Source organism: Podarcis raffonei, chromosome 2 (assembly GCF_027172205.1).
Source record: "Podarcis raffonei isolate rPodRaf1 chromosome 2, rPodRaf1.pri, whole genome shotgun sequence".
Taxonomy (NCBI): Eukaryota; Metazoa; Chordata; class Lepidosauria; order Squamata; family Lacertidae; genus Podarcis; species Podarcis raffonei.
Window position 1 is genome coordinate 119137121 of NC_070603.1, and position 20031 is coordinate 119157151.

The 20031-nt window shown below is 47.6% G+C and overlaps 1 protein-coding gene across 2 annotated transcripts; it reads left to right on the forward strand.

Moving 5' to 3' along the window:
• Positions 1-384: 384 nt before the first annotated feature.
• On the forward strand, positions 385-14186 carry LOC128409249 (zinc finger and SCAN domain-containing protein 31-like). Of its 2 annotated transcripts, none has more exons than XM_053379572.1 (4): positions 385-620; positions 5272-6212; positions 8828-8906; positions 10809-14186. In XM_053379572.1, exons 2-4 carry the CDS (start codon positions 5490-5492, stop codon positions 11558-11560), a joined length of 1554 nt encoding a protein of 517 aa, XP_053235547.1. In that variant the 5' UTR covers positions 385-620; positions 5272-5489; the 3' UTR covers positions 11561-14186. The 2 variants fall into 2 exon arrangements, with proteins under 2 accessions (XP_053235547.1, XP_053235548.1); XM_053379573.1 differs by having other exon boundaries at positions 390-620; positions 10839-14186.
• The last annotated feature ends 5845 nt before the right edge of the window (positions 14187-20031 follow it).

Consider the following 20031-nt stretch of genomic DNA (forward strand, 5'->3'; position numbering starts at 1 on the left):
AATATTTCATTTTCTTTCCTTTTGTTACTTTTGTTGCCTGTAGCGAAGAAAATGAAAATAATGCAGAAAGGGGAAGGAACAAAAAATGTCTTCATTTACTTCTTCTTCTGGAGAACACAGCACTCTGAAAAAGGAATGCAAGTCTGCAACATGGAATTGCTTTTAATTGTTGATGTTCTCTCTTCCAGGTATTTTTAGGAGGAGACACAAGCGGATTTTTTTTTTTTTAAAAAAGCTGCACCTGTTGAATTTCTGCCTGCTTCGTACTAGACCTGCCAGATAACAACCTGGTCTACTGAGGCGGCAGCTGCAGGCGTTTCAAGAGCCCCTCCTGCTTCTCTTGGATCTGCAGGTTTGAATTTACCCAAGAAGGGTTAACCCAATAGATCCGGTGACAGCTGCTAGAGAGGCCCCAGACATCTGGGAGGAGGGAGAAATGCAAAAAAAAAAAAAAGAAAGACCAGGGAGTCCCTTCCTTTCCTGTTCCGCCTTCACCCTCCATTCCTTCCCAACCTTTTGCACAAAGTAGCTTCATCTCCCTCTTTTAATTCCTCCAAGCGGCAGTTCTGGGGTGGTTGCATTGAAGGCGCCTGAGAAGCTCAGAGGCTGGGGCTGCTGAAGTGAGTAAAAAAATAAATGCAAATATTACTATTATTTTTTTTTTTCCGTTCATCTTTGTGCAATGCAAGGGAGAGGGAGGGAGCCGAGCAAGGGGGTGAGGAAGGTCCGCTGTCGCTCAGGGCAGCTGCTCTGAATTCAGAAGGCCTCAAGCATCCTCATTTAGGGCTGGGAATAATCCTTTCCCGAGAGCTGCTGCCGAACAGGGTAGGCGATGCTGAGTTGGGCAGCCTGGCGGGTCAGTCGATAGAGCAGGAGACTCTGCCATCTCAGGGCCGTAAGTTTGAGCCTCACCGTTGGGCAAAAGATTATTGCATTGCAGGGGGCTGGACCAGATCACCCCCGGGATCCAATTCTGCAATGCCGTGATTCTATGACTCTGTTTACGGCAGCTTCCCATTTAAACAGCTTTTCAATTAGGACCCTGAGGACTGGAATCTTCACTCTGCCTTTAAGGAAAGAGATAGAGCACTTGCTTGGCACGCAGAAGGACTTGGGTTCAATCCCAGTTGTGAGGTTTGTTGTTGTTCAGTCGTTTAGTCATGTCCAACTCTTCATGACCCCCTGGACCAGAGCACGCCAGGCACTTCTGTCTTCCACTGCCTCCCGCAGTTTGGTCAAACTCATGTTTGTAGCTTTGAGAACACTATCCAACCATCTCGTCCTCTGTCGTCCCCTTCTCCTTGTGCCCTCCATCTTTCCCAACATCAGGGTCTTTTCCAGGGAGTCTTCTCTTCTCATGAGGTGGCCAAAGTATTGGAGCCTCAGCTTCACAATCTGTCCTTCCAGTGAGCACTCCGGGCTGATTTCCTTCAGAATGGAGAGGTTTGATCTTCTTGCAGTCCATGGGACTCTCAAGAGTCTCCTCCAGCACCAGAACTCAGAAGCATCAATTCTTCGGCGATCAGCCTTCTTTATGGTCCAGCTGTCACTTCCATACATCACTACTGGGAAAACCATGGCTTTCACTATACGGGCCTTTGTTGGCAAGGTGATGTCTCTGCTTTTTAAGATGTTGTCTAGGTTTGCCATCGCCTTTCTCCCAAGGAGCAGGCGTCTTTTAATTTCGTGACTGCTGTCCCCATCTGCAGTGATCATGGAGCCCAAGAAAGTAAAATCTCTCACTGCCTCCATTTCTTCCCCATCTATTTGCCAGGAGGTGATGGGACCAGTGGCCATGATCTTCGTTTTTTTGATGTTGAGCTTCAGACCATATTTTTGGGAGGCTACCCTTTCCTGAAACCCTGGAGAGCTGCTGCCAGTCAGTGCAGACAGTACTGAGTTAGATGGACGGGTACTTTGGCTTTTTATTGCCATAGCTCATGCAGAAGGTCGTGGGTTTGATCCCTACTGGCTTCTCCAGGGATGGGAGAGACCCCCTGCCTGAGCGCTGCAAGAGCTGTTGCCAGCCAGTGTAGATGTAGAATCATAAAGTTGGAAGGGACCCGAGGGTCATCTAGTCCAACCCTCTTCAATGCTGGAATCTTTTGCCCTGTGTGGGTCTTGAACCCACGTCCCTGAGATTCAGAGTCTCATGTTCTGCCGACTGAGCCAACTCTATCAGTTCCGCGGTAGGTGGACCTACGGTTTGACTCAGTGTAAGGCAGCTTCCTGATCTCAGTCTGGGGTCGTCAACCTGGTGCCCACAGACACACAGGCTGAGCCTTGCATGGCGTTCCTGAGAGAACTCTTCCTTCCCTCCTACCAATCAGATAGGCATGAACAAGGCTGTGCCTCGTAGTAGATAGAAAGACAGGTGTTTTATTTTTATATATTTATTTTTGCTCCACCTTTTCCCCCGGACAAGGACTCAAAGCAACCTACAGATAAAAATTGCGGATGTCCCTGGCCTGGCCTGGCCTTGAAAACAGAAAAAAGTCGTGGAAGTAGTGTGACACATTCACACCACCCATTAAAAGCCCTGTCAGTGAGTTTAACCATTCATAGATTATCGTAGAGTTGGAAGGGAACATGACGGTCATCTAGTCCAACCCCCTGCGATGGAGGAATCTTTTGCTCAGTGTAGGAGTCGAACCCATGACCCTGAAATTACTAGTCTCATTCTCTACCAACTGAGCTACTGTGCCACTTTAGACAGATATGGCTTCTTCCCCCAAAGAATTCTGGGAACTGTAGTTTGTTAAGGGAGTTGGTAGGAGACCCCCTATTCCCCACATTGCCAGGGTGGTTTAACAGTCCCTTCTCACAAGGGACTCTGGGAATTGTAGTTCTCTGAGGGAAATCGAGGGTCTCCCCTCACAGCATCTTGGCAAACTACAGCTCCCAGAATTCTTTGGGGAAGCCACAAACATTTAAAGCGGTACCATAGTGAGTGCTTTAAATACGTGTTGCTGCACCTCCTGGAAAAATCAGCTCCCCCACTCCAAAAGTCTTGGAAAATGTTAAAATGCTTTTTTTGTAGCTAATTGCTGGGGAGGTGGGGAATCAGTGAGAAGTTATTAAGTGCAGTTTGCGGTGTGGTTGTGTATTTATTTGTTTAATTTATATCCTGCCTTTTTCTCCAAGGAGCTCAAGGTACCATATATGGGCTTCTTAGAAATGCGGGTGACACTGTGGTCTAAATCACTGAGCCTCTTGGGCTTGCCGATCAGAAGGTCGGCGGTTCGAATCCCCATGGCGGAGTGAGCTCCCGTTGCTCGGTCCCTGCTCCTGCCAACCTAGCAGTTCGAAAGCACACCAGCGCAAGTAGATAAATAGGTACAGCTCCTGCGGGAAGGTAAACAGCGTTTCCGTGTGATCTGGTTTCCGTCACGCTGTCCCATTGCGCCAAAAGCGGTTAGTCATTCTAGTCACATGACCCAGAAAAGCTGGACTTCCGGATTTTTTGTTCTTCCCTTTCATAGGTCTTATTGTCCACCTTCTCAACTGCATATCATTTCATAATCCACATTTTCTATCTCTCCATAATGTCCATGATGTTTGCTACAAGTGTTATTAGAATCTAGCTAATGTTTTCATCTGGATACAGTGGTCTCCTAGATAAGTTATAAATTTCTCCCATTCTTTTTTAAAGTTCTTGTCTTCTTGGTTCCTGAGCTTTCCAGTCAAGCTAATGCGATTTTGGCATAATCTATCAGCTTTGTTTGCCATTACTCTCTGGTTGGGGCTTTGTCTTCTTTCCATCTCTGAGCTAGTAGCATCCGTGTGGCATTAAAAGTCTTTTCTGTTCCTTTGGGATATTGGTACCTATGTAATAATAATTTATTTTATGTTTTATGTTATGTTATGTTGTGTTATGTTATGTTATGTTATGTTATGATGTTATTTATTTATACATACATACATACATACATACATACATACCGTATTTTTCGCACTATAGGACGCACCGGTCCATAGGACGCACCTAGATTTGGGGGGGGGGGGGAAATAAAGGGAAAAAAATTTATTCCCCCCCCGCCAGGCGCGGGGCTGGGGCGGGGGAAGCCCGAGCTTCCCCCTCCCCCAGAACGGGACCCAGAGCCATGTCGAAGCTGCGCGCAGCTTTGGCATCGCTCTGGGAGCTTGCGGGGCTGGGGGAGGAGGAAGCCCTCCGCCAGCCTCCAAACCATGTCGGGGGACAGCGGGAGAGGCGCAGCGCCTCTCCCGCTGTCCCCCGAGTTTGCGGGGCTGGCGACGGGGAGGAGCAGGCTTCTCCCCGTCGCCAGCCTTCTAGCCAAGTCGGGGGACAGCAGGAAGGGCGCGCTGCGCCTCTCCCGCTGTCTCCCGAGTTTGCGGGGCTGGCAACGGGGAGGAGCAGGCTTCTCCCCCCCCCCCCCGCCAGCCTTCTAGCCAAGTTGGGGGACAGCGGGAAGGGCGCGCTGCGCCTCTCCCGCTGTCCCCCGAGTTTGCGGGGCTGGCGAGGGGAGGAGCAGGCTTCTCCCCCCCGCCAGCCTAGTAACCAAGTCGGGGGACAGCGGGATGGCGGCGTTCCGCCTCCCCGCTGTCCCCCGAGCTTGTGGGGCTGGCGGTGGGGCTCTCCTGAAGCCTGGAGAGCTAGAGGGGTCGGTGCGCACCGACCCCTCTCGCTCTCCAGGCTTCAGCGAAAGCCTGCATTCGCACCATAGGACGCACACACATTTCCCCTTCATTTTTGGAGGGGGAAAAGTGCGTCCTATAGTGCGAAAAATACGGTACATACATACATACATACCCCGCCTATCTGGCTGGGTTTCCCCAGCCATTCTGAACAGCTTTCAACAGAATATTAAAATACAATAGTCTATTAAACATTAAAAGCTTCCCTAAACAGGGCTGCCTTCAGATGTCTTCTAAAAGTCTGGTAGTTGGTTTTCTCTTTGACATCTGGTGGGAGGGCGTTCCACAGGGCGGGTGCCACTACCGAGAAGGCCCTTGGCGCTGGATCTCAGTGTCCGGGCAGAAAGATGGGAGTGGAGACGCTCCTTCAGGTATACTGGGCTGAGGTCTACAAATAGGCTTCTAGTTTGTTTGTTTTTACAAAGGTTATCTTAATGTTTTATTGATTTGTTGATTTAAATATGCTGTAAACCGCTTTGAGATGTTTATTAAAAATATAAAGCGGTATAAAAATTTAAAAATAAATAAAAAATTAAACATTTTTCCCCAATTCATTATCTCCTCCATTCTTTCTTTTCTCTCCCCCCGCTACAATGTTGTGCTTTGTATCCACAGGGCAGCGAGCTCTACGCATCAGGACCACTTGCAAATGACCGCTGGCTGCAGGATCCCTTAACCAAACGGCAGCGTCTCTGTCGCCCCACACGCGCCAGGATCACGGAACGAACGACGGAGCCGAGGAACCTTCCTCTCTCTCCCTCAGCGGTGTCCCTCCAGGCCGACGGCCGCCACTGGAGCTCAGGCAGGCCTGAGATGGGATAAGGCCCCTACCGATGGCCTGCAAGAAAGCCGTTCCGAAAGAAGGGGGTGCGCCGCCAGCCCTGCGCCTCCAGGCTGCTCGAGAGCCCCGGGTGAAAATGGAGGAGAAGAGCCTGGCCTGCGGTGCCAAGCCAGCCGAGGGGGCGAGGAGAGGCCCTCGTTCGGCACCGGCCGGTGGCGCCCGGGAGTTCCCGAGGCGGGTGACGCCGCAGCAGATCAAACAGGAGCCGGACGAGGGCTTGGCCCAGCGCTGGGAAGCCCAGTGGCAAGAGTTCCTGAAGGTGGTCCAGTCCCCTCACGCCGGGTGGGGGAGTCCGCCGCTGCCGGAGCTGGTGGCCTTCAAGGACCCCAAGGGCTTCCCGGCCTCGGGTGGGGCGGCCCCACAGGGCTTCGTGCGGGGCGGCGGCTGGAAGGTCAAGGAAGAGGTCCTGGAAGAGGATGCGGCCAGCGCTGAAGCCCAGCGCCACCGGTTCCGGCACTTCAGCTACCGGGAGGCCGAGGGGCCGCGGGACGTCTGTGGGCGGCTCCGAGAGCTGTGCCACCAGTGGCTGAAGCCGGAGAGGCACACGAAGGAGCAGATCCTGGAGGCACTGGTCCTGGAGCAGTTCCTGGCCATCCTGCCGTCGGAGATCCAAGGCTGCGTCAGGGAGCGCGGGCCGGAGACCTGCGCCCAGGCGGTGGCCCTGGCCGAGGGTTTCCTGCTGAGGCAGCAGGAGGCAGAGAGACCCCAACAGCTGGTGAGAGGAAAAGTGGGGAGGAAATGAAAAAATCCCTCCTTGGGTCACATTCAGGCCATATTTATTTATTTATTGAATTTATGTACCGCTCTATGGCTGGGACGCAGGTGGCACTGTGGGTTAAAACACAGAGCCTAGGACTTGCCGATCAGAAGGTTGGCGGTTCGAATCCCCGTGATGGGATGAGCTCCCGTTGCTCGGTCCCTGCTCCTGCCAACTTAGCAGTTCGAAAGCACATCAAAGTGCAAGTAGATAAATAGGTACCACTCTGGCGGGAAGGTAAACGGCTCTGGTTCACCAGAAGCGGCTTAGTCATGCTGGCCACATGACCCAGAAGCTGTACGCCGGCTCCCTCGGCCAATAAAGCAAGATGAGCGCCGCAACCCCAGAGTCGGCCACGACTTGACCTAACGGTCAGGGGTCCCTTTACCTTTACCGCTTTATCCCCAGAGGTCTCAGGGCAGTTCACAGAAAAGATCTCAATATATATAATTAAAATAAAAACAATTAACCCAATAGCACCCCCCCCCAAAAGGGCCACATTTTAAATAGGATGTCAATCAGGTCAACCAAAGGCCTGGTTAAAAAGGAATGTTTTTGCCTGGTGCCTAAAGGTGTGTAATGAAGGTGCCAGGGGAACTTCCCTGGGGAGAGCATGCCACAGACAGGGAGCCACTGCAGAAAAGTCCCTGTTCTTGCCTTGCCACCCACCGGTACCTCTCAAGGAGGAGGCACACGAAGGAGGGCCTCAGAAGATATCTCAGGATCCGGGTAGGTTTATATGGAAAGAGGCCGCTCTTGAGGTATTGCGGTCCTGAGCCTTTTAAGGCTTTATATAGGTCAAAACCAGCACTTTGAATTGGGCCCGGAAACTAATTGGTAGCCAGTGCAGTCAGACCAGGATTGGTGTAATATGCTCAAACCGTCTTGCTGAGGTGAGGAACCTGGTCCCTGAATTCTGCACTAGCTGAAGTTTCCGAACCGTCTTCAGAGGCAGCCCTATGTATAACACATTGCAGTAATCTAACCATATGTTTAATGCACTGTGATACCACTTTAAACAATCATGGCTTCCCTCCCAAAGAATCCTGGGAGATGTAGCTGAGACAGTAAGCTGTTTGATAGTGGAATGGTCTCCCTCACGAGGTTGTGGACTCTCCTTCCTTGGAGGTTATTAAGCAGAGGTTGGGGGGTCATACATATGATCCATTCCAGCAAACATGTGCAACACCCAGGGATGATGGGAGTTCTAGTTCAAGAGCACCTGGTGCTCTAAAGGTCCCCCAAGCAGTGTTTGAAATTAGCCAGGCGCCAAGCGCATTTTGCACTTCCCCATTGACCATTTGTGACCGATTGCATGCCTGGGGATCATTTAATCTGGAATGTTTTCACCCACTAGCAACACATCCTGGAGAATTCTATCTATTTTATTTGCACAATCAGAGTGAGTTTCAGGAACCAAAATGCTTTTTCTGTGCAGCCTGAGCAGGAGCAGTCAGCATTAAGAAAAAGAGGATTAAGTCAATTAGGATATGCAGAAGATATTATTATTATTATTATTATTATTATTATTATTATTATTAATAATAATAATAATAATAATAATATTTTATTTATATCCCGCCCTCCCCAGCCGAAGCCGGGCTCAGGGCGGCTAACAACAATCAAATAATCAAACAATCAAATAATCCAATAATTCTAAAAACATTTCATTATAAAAATTAATTAAAATCAAATTGATGGCAACCGTTAAGCAAAATTCTATGCAGGTTGCCAGAGGAGGGAGTCAGGCTGCGCCCTGACCATTAGACATAAATTTAAGGAACTGCAGAAAGAGGGGGATGGAAGTCAATTTTTGAAATGTCAAAATGATTGTAAAATCGGTGAAATGTATAAATCTGAAAAGTACAAATAAAAATTTGAAATCAGAAAAAGAGGTCAGAAGAGGCCAATATTAATAATAATAATAATAATAATAATAATAATAATAATAATAATAATAATAATAATAAATTTATTTATACCCCGCCCACCGGGCTCAGGGTGGCTAACACCAGTAAAATTACAATAAAAACATAATGGGGGGGGGAACAATTTAAAATACAGGTTAAAATGCAATTTAAAATGTGGCCTCATTTTAAAAGTAGCCCGTAGACTGAGGGTCAGACTGAGTCCAAACCAAAGGCCAGGCAGAACAGCTCTTGTCTTCCAGGCCTTACGGAAAGATGTCAAGTCCCGCAGGGCCCTGGTCTCTTGTGACAGAGCGTTCCACCAAGTTGGGGCCAGTACTGAAAAGGCCCTGGCCCTAGTTGTGCTGTCCTTGGCTCAAGTGACTTTCCTTCTTTTAAGTTCTCAAAGTCCTTAACCTAGCTCAAAGCTAAGCTAGCCTAAACTAGCCAGAAAATCGCAGTCAGTCCATCATTTGAAAAGTAAGACTTTAGAGCTGTCTTGCCCCCAAATAGTGACTGTAACCTTGGTTGGGGTTGCTGGGAGTTATAGTTCAGTACCCAGAGGGCCTGAGGTCCCCTACAAGCAGGTCTGTTTCTCGGGCGAAGGTGGCTGGGTTTGTCCAAATCTCTTTGTGCTTCAATTTTAACCAGGACCCTTGTTGGCAGGTTCTAGATTCCTTTGAAGAAGTGACGGTGAATTTCCCAAGGGTGCAGCAAGTTTGCCTGGGAGCTTCTCGGAAACAAGGTAAGAATGGGGGCGCCCGGCTTGTTTCTTTGTTCCAGGTGGGGTAGCAAAAAGGACATAGGGGGATGGACTGGGCAGCAAGGGCATTAAAATGCAGAAGGCTAAAAAGGTATCTGTTCAGAGAATTGCTGAACAGCAATTAAACAACAACAACAACAATTTATTATTTATTCCCTGCCCATCTGGCTGGGTTTCCCCAGCCACTACAATAGAATTAAAGCAAGATAAAAACGGATCTATTTTTTATTTATAGATAAAAACAGCACAGTGCTATTTAAAAAGCCCATTCAATTGAAAAATTTGGTCAGTCTGCAAAAGCCTGTTGGGCTACAACAGTCTTCTCTTGCCAGTGGAAAGGCAACAAGGAGAGACCTCGTCTGTTTGATCATTCCCTTCCTTTCTTAATTAAATTGGTAAGGTTCGCAGGCTGTGAAGGGCTTGCCCACAAATTTATTGACAGCTGCACAAGTTGATATAGCTAGGAAGTGGAAGGGGCAAGGTGAATATCAAATGGAAGAATGGTATAAAGAGGTGTGGGATATAGCCATTGATGATAATATGTGCGATTAAGGTAAGACGGGGAATACGCAGGAGAAATGATTCTGAGGAGATAGGGAAGGTGTTTGTAGAATTTCTACTGTTAAAACAGAAAGGGGTCAAACCATCGCAAGAGGAGTTGACATTTTGGGAGGTTGGATAGTTACAATGGAATGGTCTCAGTGGTGGGGTGAACATTTTTATTTCAATTCTTATTTATTATTATTACTTTGCCAAAATAATAAAATTATTTTTTTAAAATAAAATAAATTGGCAAATTATTATTATTATTATAAAGCAGCAGAATATAACTCCAAAGAGAGCCAATGTGGTACCCTCTGCATATGCTCAATTCATATCAACTGTAGTCTCCATATTCTCCACAAATTCTCCACCCCTAAACCACATCATCCTACGCAGCAATTCTGAAGTTGAGCGGGGGGGACGGACTAGATGGCATCTAAGGGCCCTCTCCAAACTCTTGTGATTTAATTTTTTAATTCATTTGCATTCCTTTAACCCCCACCACAACCACGCAAGACCGGGTTAAGCTGAGAGACCGGGACTGTGAGCTTCGTGGCTGAGCGGGGATTTGAACCCTGCTCTTCCGGATCTTAGTCCGGCACTCTTAATTACTGGCTTACCAATTTATAATTTTGCAGTTTCCCTCCACTCTTTTTTTTTGTGTGTAAATATATCTTTATTAATTTAAAATAAATATGTTCATGAAAAACAGACATACATACGAGTAAACAAACATACAATCAAACAAACAAATAACAGAAAAATCAAACAAACCACCACCACACTACAAGATAGTAAAGGTAAAGGGACCCCTGACCATTAGGTCCAGTCGTGACCGACTCTGGGGTTGCAGCGCTCATCTCGCTTTACTGGCCGAGGGAGCCGGCGTACAGCTTCCGGGTCATGTGGCCAGCATGACTAAGCCGCTTCTGGTGAATCAGAGCAGCGCACGGAAACGCTGTTTACCTTCCTGCCAGAGCGGTACCTATTTATCTATTTGCACTTTGACATGCTTTCAAACTGCTAGGTTGGCAGGAGCAGGGACCGAGCAACAGGAGCTCACCCCGTCGTGGGGATCCGAACCGCCAACCTTCTGTTCGGCAAGTCCTAGGCTCTGTGGCTTAACCCACAGCGCCACCTGCATCAAACAAACATACAAACAAACAAATAACAGGAAAATCAAACAAACCACCACACTATAAGATATAAGAAGATTAATATAATTATCGTCATATATACTCCTGGTATTGAACACAATTATAAAATTTATAGAAAAGAAATTTAAAACGGACCTCCAATTAACCTCACTGTACTATGTCTATCCATTACTTTATACCACAGTTACATCTCCACTGTTTTCTTTGGTTCCAGCGGGGAGCAGATTGCTCAGCGAACAGGAGAGGGAGGTCCTTCTGCAACAGCGGGAATATCTCGAACGGGAGAACCCCGGCGGGGCGTTGGCGCCAAAGGCACGCGGGAGCCTCTCTCAGCACGACGAGCTGGGGAAGGCCTCTGAGAACCAGCCGTGGCTGGAGAGGCACCCGGCCAAGCGCCCGCCGGAGGCCGTCCCATGCCGGGTGGGCTACAAGGACCTGGGCGAGATCCTCTTCCAGGAGAACCAGCGGCAGAAGCGGTGCGTGGTCCTGCGCCGGAGAATCCACACCGAAGAGCGCCTGTACAAGTGCCAGGACTGCCGGAAGAGCTTTGACCACCGCTCGCACTTCATCCGCCACAAGAAGATCCACACGGGCGAGAAGCCCTTCCAGTGCGCCGACTGCGGCAAGAGCTTCAACCGCAACTCCAACCTCACCACCCACATGAGGACCCACACAGGGGAGAAGCCCTACAAGTGCGCCGACTGCGGCAAGAGCTTCCGCTGGAGCTCGGACTTCATCGTCCACGAGAGGACGCACACGGGGGAGAAGCCCTACAGCTGCACCGACTGCGGCAAGGCTTTCCGGCGCAGCTCCAACCTCACCGCTCACGAGAGGACCCACCGGGGAGAGAAGCCCTACAAGTGCTTGGACTGCGGGAAGAGCTTCACGCGGGGCCTCTACCTCATTGCGCACAAGAAAATGCACATGGGCGAGTGAGGGGCGTGGTTTCTCCGGGGGTGGGTGGGGTGTTTCGGCATGACCCACATTTTGGATGGGGTAGGGGGCCGGCTCCGAGTTGCACCCATCTAGCAAGGCAGCAAAACAGGAGGGCTGTTTCTTCAACATCCTGCTTGGGAGCTTCCTGTAAGCATCCGATTGGCTGGGATCCCGGATGCCAGACTTAGACCCTCTTGGTCAGATCCAGTGGGCTCTCCTTGCGTTTTCTTCGTGTGAAGATAAAACCAGGTGGCTGCGTCTTCGAACTGCAAACGGCCGGGCCTGGTTTTGGACGCTTGGCAACCTTCCCCTGCTATAGGCAGCTGCCTTGTACCAGGTCGTGCTATAAGTCGGTCTTCCACTACAGAGAGGGGAAACAAATGAGGCTGGACTCCCAGATCAGCCCAAGGCAGCCGGGCTCAATGGTCAGGGGCGACCAGAGTTGTTATTACAGCGGAACCTCGGTTTTCGAGCGTCTCAGAAGCCAAACAATTCGGAACCCGAACGCCGAAACCCCAGAAGTAATTGCTTCCGTTTTTGAACGCGCCTTGGAAGTTGAACGGCTTCCAAGGCGCGTTTTTCATTTCTTCCCATTGACTTTGCGGCCAGCCCATTGATCCTCTGTTTTCAAACGTTTTGGGAGCCGAACGGTCTTCCGGAACGGATTACGTTCAAAAACCGAGGTACCACTGTATTATTATCGTTCCAAATTGTATCGCCTTCCACGCATGCAATGTATAAAATTCAAGGACAGCAGCAGAGAGCAGCAGGTTTAAAAAGACACAGACCAGAACATGAATTTAAAAACTCCAAACCACACACTTGCTACTTCAGGGAGCGTGCGGCCCCATTCAGGGCAGGCAACTTAGCAGCTTCCTGGACCGGAGAACCTCTCGCTTTATTAACCCTCCCCCTCCCTCCCACTGCATCCAGGCCCCAGTCCTGGGCCTTCCCAGCCATTCCCAATTCAGTTTCAGAGAGACAGAGTTAGGCATGCATGCATGGATGCTTTAGTTTCGATGCCTGTGTTGCGGGGCGGTTGGACTAGATGGGGTCCCTTCTACAATTCTGTGATTCTATGATAGTTGTCGTAGTCCAAGCTGTTGTAGTCCGATGGAATCAGGAGGGCCACGCACCCATCAATGCCAGCTCTGAACAACAGCAGCTCTCCAGGCAGAACATCTTCCCCATCATTGACTCCTGGACCCGGGAACTTTTGGTCCTCCAGGTGCCGCAGAACTACAACTCCCATCAGCTAACAGGTAGTACTGTCCAATGGCCAGGGATGGTGGGAGCCGTAGTCCAGCGAGACTTTGAGGGCGCCAGGTTGAACGCTGGACCTTCTGTGTGCACAGGAGTCCAGCTAAAATTCCTTTGCTAGACCGTGGCAAATCTCCTTCACCCGCCATTTTGGGGGAGGCATCAAATTCAGCTTTCATTTTAAAGAGAAAACTAAACTGAGTGACAAAAAGCAAAGTGTGTTAAGGGTTTAAAAGTTTGTGGGCAAAGTCTGGAGAAGCCTCATTAGCTAGAAAAGGGAGTCCGTAGGGTTTCTAGCGGCTGCCTGTCATGTGGCCGAGAAGTGGGATAAATTTCTGCCATGTATGCAAATATATGCAAAGAACTTCCACTTTTTGGCTACTGAGGCTTAACGTTAACTTCTTGCTTTTAAAAAATACGACGCTGCCCTGATTTGGCTGAAACGACTGGGCTTACGCAGGAGGAAGCTATTCTGCCCCAAACAACGTGCCACTAAAAGCCAATTCCAGCCCCCAGATTTATTACTATTTATTTATACGGTGCGATCAAATGTACAGCAGTTTACAAAACTCAGGCAGGTTTTTGGCAACTGGTTGTAGCTAATGCTCATGATGGTTAGGAATAGAAGCTGAAGACCAGATATTTTTGGGTGGTGGGGTGGGAATGGAGGAAAGACAAGGTGAGTGGGCTGTTGCCTTTTTTTGTTGCCTCTGGGGTTCTTGGAGATGTCATAACTGGCTCCTCTGGGAAACGGAAGCTGGACTTAAGGCCTTTGGCCTGATCCAGCCTAAAATTTTGAGAAGTGAAGATGACCGGCTGAGGTGGGTGGGGGCCAGGAAAAGTGATGGAAAACGTGGACACCACAGCACCCCCCTTTTCCCCCTCCACCTTTGAAATGGGTCTAAAAAGCGAAGCAGCACGAGAGGGTCGGAATTGCATCTCATCCCCAGAACTCGGCACGCGAGAGAATCTCTCTGGACCTTAAAGGACTTTGTACCTCTGAGGCGTGGGCCAGGCCCCTTCCGTTGCATCCCAAGATAGTTTTACTTATATCCAAAACCAATGTAGTCAATATTTATGCCTTGTATTTTCAAACACTTGCTCCTTCTTCTTCTGCCCCCTCCCCCTTTCTCCTTACCTGAGAATTTCCCTCAGGTTTTCAACCTTTGATTCCCAGGCAATGTTAACTTCCCTTAGGTGGTCTTGTAATAAATTCTTCCCTCTTTATGGCGACATATATTTATCTCTGTATATCTATATACTTGAAAAATGATGGCTGAGTGTATCTCCTACCTTCATTTGTTTGATTTTTTAAAAAAAGACAACTAATAATAACGACGAGTTGAGATTAAACATTCTTTTTTCAGTCTGCCTCTGCGCCTGGGGTATTAACAGCAGGGAAACTGGTGTGTGGATTTATTTATAAACCCTCTTCAGGAGATCCATGATGTGTTGGCAGAGGTGGGGGAAACCCCTGGCCCTCCAGATGTGGCAGCTTGTAGTGGTTAGTGTTGTTCTAGGATCCGGGAGACGAGGGTTCAAATCTCCCCGGCCGTGACGCTCACTAGGGTGAGCTGGGGCCTGTCACTGCCTCTCACATTGGTTGTTGGAATTAAATGAGGAGCGGAAGAACCAGGTATACCACCATAAGTTCCTTGGAGAGAGAAAAAAGTGGACTATATATGCAAGTAAACAATAAACTCCCATCATCCCTGACCATTGGACATGCTGGCAAGGGCTGAGTCAGAGTCCAACTGCAGCTGGAGGGCCCCAGGTTCTCCCTCCCTTTGGGAGTCCTCATGGTAAAGGGACTCCTGACCATTAGGTCCAGTTGTGGCCGACTCTGGGGTTGCGGCGCTCATCTCGCTTTACTGGCCGAGGGAGCCGGCGTACAGCTTCCGGGTCATGTGGCCAGCAGGACTAAGCCGCTTCTGGCGAACCAGAGTAGCGCACAGAAACGCCGTTTGCCTTCCCGCCAGAGTGGTACCTATTTATCTACTTGCACTTTGACGTGCTTTCAAACTCGAACCGCTGACCTTCTGATCGGCAAGTCCTAGGCTCTGTAGTTTAACCCACATCGCCACCCATGTCCCTTAGTTGAAACTCCTTAGGGTAGTGATAAAGCGGGATATCAAATCCAAACTCTTCTTCTTCTTCATCTTCTTCACATCTGACTCTGATGTTACGTCAGCCAGAGCAAAGATGCATCTCTCTCCCAGCGATTTGGCCACACTCTCCCCATCGGACTTGGGCAGATCCACAAGCACAGCACTGCCTCCCTGCTGCACCAGCCGCTCTGCCGTGGCCCGGCCTAGGCCTGAAACCCCACCGGTCACCAGGCCAACCATTCCCTTCAGGCTCCTCAGCGCTGCCGCCATGTTTCTCCCCGGAGCCCCCCCAGCGCATAGTTAAACTATGGAACTCACTTCTGCAGGAGGCAGTGACAACCACCAAGGTGCTATTTTCAATTAAAGAAAGGTGAGTTAAGGAGACACAATAGAAGTTTTTTAAATCTATGCATGGAGAAAGCAGGTGGGTTTTTCTCCCTCGTAACACTAGAAATCATGGGTATCCAATGAAGCTGAGGCACACTCTGCCTATGTTCAAGGACCCTTCGCTTTGACAGACTGGCCCCTGCCATGGCAAAGGTGGACCAAAGACCAAAAATCTAGTGAGACCAGGTTGAAGTTAAGGCCGACCACAGAGGTGGAGGGGACTGCATGCCTAACTGGGGCAGTAGGAATGGAATGGAGTATCCTTGAGGGAGAAGCAGAATGGAGTATCTTGAACGACATGGCTGGCATTCTAAGAAGCACAGCACACACTGCGATGTTTTCTTGCAGGGAGCCCCTGTCATTCCACAAAAATGGCATTTCTATTTATAATTCTCATTAGGGACCGGGAGTGGCTTTCTCCTGACACAAAGGCAGCTAGCTCCACTTAAATGTAGGGGCTGTGCACTGCAGAATGTCTGGACACCATGGCAGCTCAGAGAGAACCTCCCTGTTCAGAGGTAAAGGTAAAGGGACCCCTGACCATTAGGTCCACTCGTGGCTGACTCTGGGGTTGCGGCGCTCATCTTGCTTTATTGGCCGAGGGAGCAGGCGTACAGCTTTCGGGTCAGTGACCAGCATGAATAAGCCTCTTGCGGCAAACCAGAGCAGCGCACGGAAACACCGTTTACCTTCCCGCCGGAGTGGTACCTATTTATCTTTTTTTTTTTAATAATATTTTTATTAAACGATTTTTTGTATTCATACAAACAAAACATACATAAACAGACAACAGACAATAACAAAACAAAAAACAAGTACCATTTCATATCCTAATTTCTTAAACCCTTCTTCTTCAACTTCCTCGTGCCTCCCGTTTCTGTATTCCAAATTCTAATCAATTATTCAGCGAATCTTCCCTTATTTTACTATAAATTTAAGCTAATCATCCTTATTCTCTTTGTCTTAACCATTACTAATAGTAACCATTTACTTTAGTCCAACATCATTCTAACTGTCATTAATTTTATAATATTTCTTTAAATAGTCCTTAAACTTTTTCCATTCTTCTTCCGCCGCTTCCTTTCCCTGGTTTCGGATTCTGCTCGTCATTTCTGCCAAGCCCATGTAGTCCATCACCTTCATCTGCCATTCTTCCAGTGTGGGTAGATCCTGTGTCTTCCAGTACTTTGCAATGAGTATTCTAGCTGCTGTTGTAGCATACATAAAAAAAGTTGTATCTGTCTTTAGCACCCCCTGGCCGACAATACCCAAGAGAAAGGCCTCTGGTTTCTTGGGGAAAGTATATTTAAATACCTTTTTCAGTTCATTATAAATCATTTCCCAGAATGCCTTAATCTTCGGGCACGTCCACCAGAGTTGAAAGAATGTACCTTCCTTTTCCTTACATTTCCAACATTTATTGTCAGGCAAATGGTAGATCTTTGCAAGCTTGACTGGGGTTATGTACCACCTATAAATCATTTTCATTATATTTTCTCTTAAGGCATTGCATGCCGTGAATTTCAACCCGGTGGTCCATAACTTTTCCCAATCAGCAAACATGATGTTATGACCAATGTCCTGAGCCCATTTAATCATACTTGATTTTACCGTTTCATCTTGTGTATTCCATTTCAGCAGCAGGTTATACATTTTTGACAAATTCTTGGTACTGGATTCTAACAGTTCAGTCTCTAATTTTGATTTTTCCACCTGGAAGCCTATTTTGCTGTCCAATTTAAACACTTCATTTATTTGATGATAATGTAACCAGTCTCTCACCTTCCCTTTTAATTTTTCAAAACTCTGCAATCTCAATTTGTCCCCTTCCTTTTCCAGAATTTCCCAATATCATGGCCACTTCGACTCCATATTTAACTTTTTAACTGCCTTAGCTTCCATTGGTGACAGCCACCTTGGAGTCTTATTTTCCAGCAAGTCCTTATATCTAACCCAGACATTTAATAGTGCTTTCCTGACAATATGGTTTTTGAAACTTTTGTGCGCTTTAACCTTGTCATACCACAGATATGCATGCCACCCAAAAATATTGTTAAATCCTTCCAAATCCAAAATGTCTGTGTTTTCAAGAAGCAGCCATTCTTTTAGCCAGCAGAAAGCTGCCGCTTCATAGTACAATTTAAAGTCTGGCAGGGCAAACCCCCCTCTTTCCTTTGAATCCGTTAATATCTTAAATTTTATTCTGGGCTTCTTGCCCTGCCAGACAAATTTAGATATATCTTTCTGCCACTTCTTGAAACAGTCCATTTTGTCCATTATTTGTAATGCTTGAAACAAAAACAACATTCTTGGCAATACATTCATTTTTATAACTGCAATTCGACCTAACAAGGAAAGCTTCAGGTTTGACCAAATCTCCAAATCTTTTTTCACTTCTGTCCAAGTTTTTTCATAATTGTCTTTCAATAAATTCACATTCTTAGCTGTCATATTCACACCCAGATATTTCACTTTTTTAACCACAGTCAACCCCGTCTCATTCTGAAACCTTTCTTTTTCAATCTGTGTTAAATTTTTCTCCAATACCTTAGTCTTTAACTTATTCAGTTTAAATCCTGCCAATTGGCCAAACTCTTGAATTATCTCCAAAACTCTTTTCGTACTAGCTTCTGGCTCCTGTAAAGTAAGTACTAGATCATCTGCAAATGCTCTCAATTTATATTGTTTAGCTCCGACCTGAACCCCTTTCACCAACTGGTCCTTCCTAATCATATTAAGCAAAACCTCCAGGACCGAGATAAAAAGTAATGGGGAGATAGGGCACCCCTGACGTGTCCCTTTTTCAATCTTGAACTCTTCTGTTACCACATTATTTACAATTAATTTTGCTTTCTGTTCAGAGTATATTGCACCTATACCATTTTCAAACCCTTGGCCTACCCCCATCCCCCGGAGGTTCTTCAACATGAAACTCCAAGAAATGTTGTCGAAGGCTTTCTCGGCGTCCACAAATATCAAAACAGCCTTAGTGTTTATATTCACTTCCAACTTCTCCAAAATGTCAATTATATTCCTTACATTGTCCGACAAATGCCTTTTCGGGAGAAAGCCCGCTTGGTCCCCATGAATCTCCTCCATCAAAACTCTTTTCAGTCTCTTTGCTAAAACATCAGCAAAGATTTTGTAATCCACATTTAGTAAGGAGATGGGTCGGTAGTTCTTAAGTTGGGTCTTTTCAGTCTCTGTCTTTGGTATAAGTGTAATGTAGGCCTCTCTCCACGTATCGGGTGCCTTTCTCCCCTCCATGATCTCGTTGCAGACTTCCTTCAAAGGTTGTATAAGCCCTTCCTTCAAAACTTTGTAATATTTGGAAGTCAGTCCATCCGGTCCAGGTGATTTGCCCAACGTCATGTTTTGAATGGCATCTTCTATTTCCTGTGCTGATATCTCCTGGTTCAAAATTGTCTTACTTTCCTGAGAAATCTTTTTCAGCCCATTTTTCTCGAGGAATTGTTGTATGTCTTTTTCTTTCTGCGGCCCTTGTGTATACAATTGTCTAAAGTAGCTCTGAAAACAATTCCTAATTTCCACTGGGTTGCATATGCTCTTTCCCTCCACTTCGGTACCTATTTATCTACTTGACTTTGACATGCTTTCGAACTGCTAGGTTGGCAGGAGCAGGGACTGAGCAACGGGAGCTCGCCCCACCGCAGGGATTCGAACTGCTGACCTGATTGGCAAGTCCTAGGCTCTGTGGTTTAACCCACAGCGCCACCTGCGTCCCTCTGTTCAGAGGTACTATACCTTTAAGGGGCAAACATCAAGCATCAACTTGCTGTTTGCTAGAGGAATTGGATGGATTGGATCAGGGGTCAGCAACCTTTTTCACCCAGGGAGCGGTCCACCATCCCTCAGACCATGTGGTGGGACGGACTATACTTTGGGGGGGAAATGAACGAATTCCTATGCTCCACAAATAACCCAGAGATGCATTTTAAATAAAACCACACTTTCTACTCATGTAAAAACACGCTGATTCCCGGACTGTCCGCAGGCCAGATTGAGAAGGTGATTGGGCCAGATCCGGCCCCCGGGCCTTAGGCTGCCTATTCCTGGATTGGATGCTAGTCTAGATGAGATCCAGGAAAGACTTGGAACATTGTGTAGAGTACTGGTCATCTTGCCTTAAAAGCCTGTAAAAGGCTCAGAAAACGACAACCAAAGTGACTGAGTGGGATGCAACAATTCCCATGTGTGGAAGGTTACGTTTGGGATTTAGGACAAAAGGAAGTACTTTACACAGCAGTGTTAAAACTTTGAATCTTGCTGCCACAGGGAGAAGCAACGGCCACTGATGTAAGAGGATTAGACAGATTAATGGGGGATAAAGCTCTCCAGTCAGAGGCAGTATGTGCCTTTGAATAAGAGTTGGTGGGAAGTGAAGGCGAGGTGAAGCCATATTACTGCATTATTTCGGAAGTTTATTTGGGGTAATTGTCCACCTCGTATATCACACAAGTTGCCTCATCGGCAGAGGTGGCTCTGGGTTCTAGACATGTAAAAGAGAGAAAGGAGCTAGGCCACTTCACAGCTTCATTAACTGCGAACCCTGAAATTTGGGGTCCTGTTGGGATTTTTGGGTGTATCACCAATTTGGGGCAGCCCTACAAAATGCAGGGGTTCCGTTAACAAAGCTTTTGATCACAACAAGCAGAGCGATGTGCTCCTGCGAAATTGACTTTATGGGGTCACCCT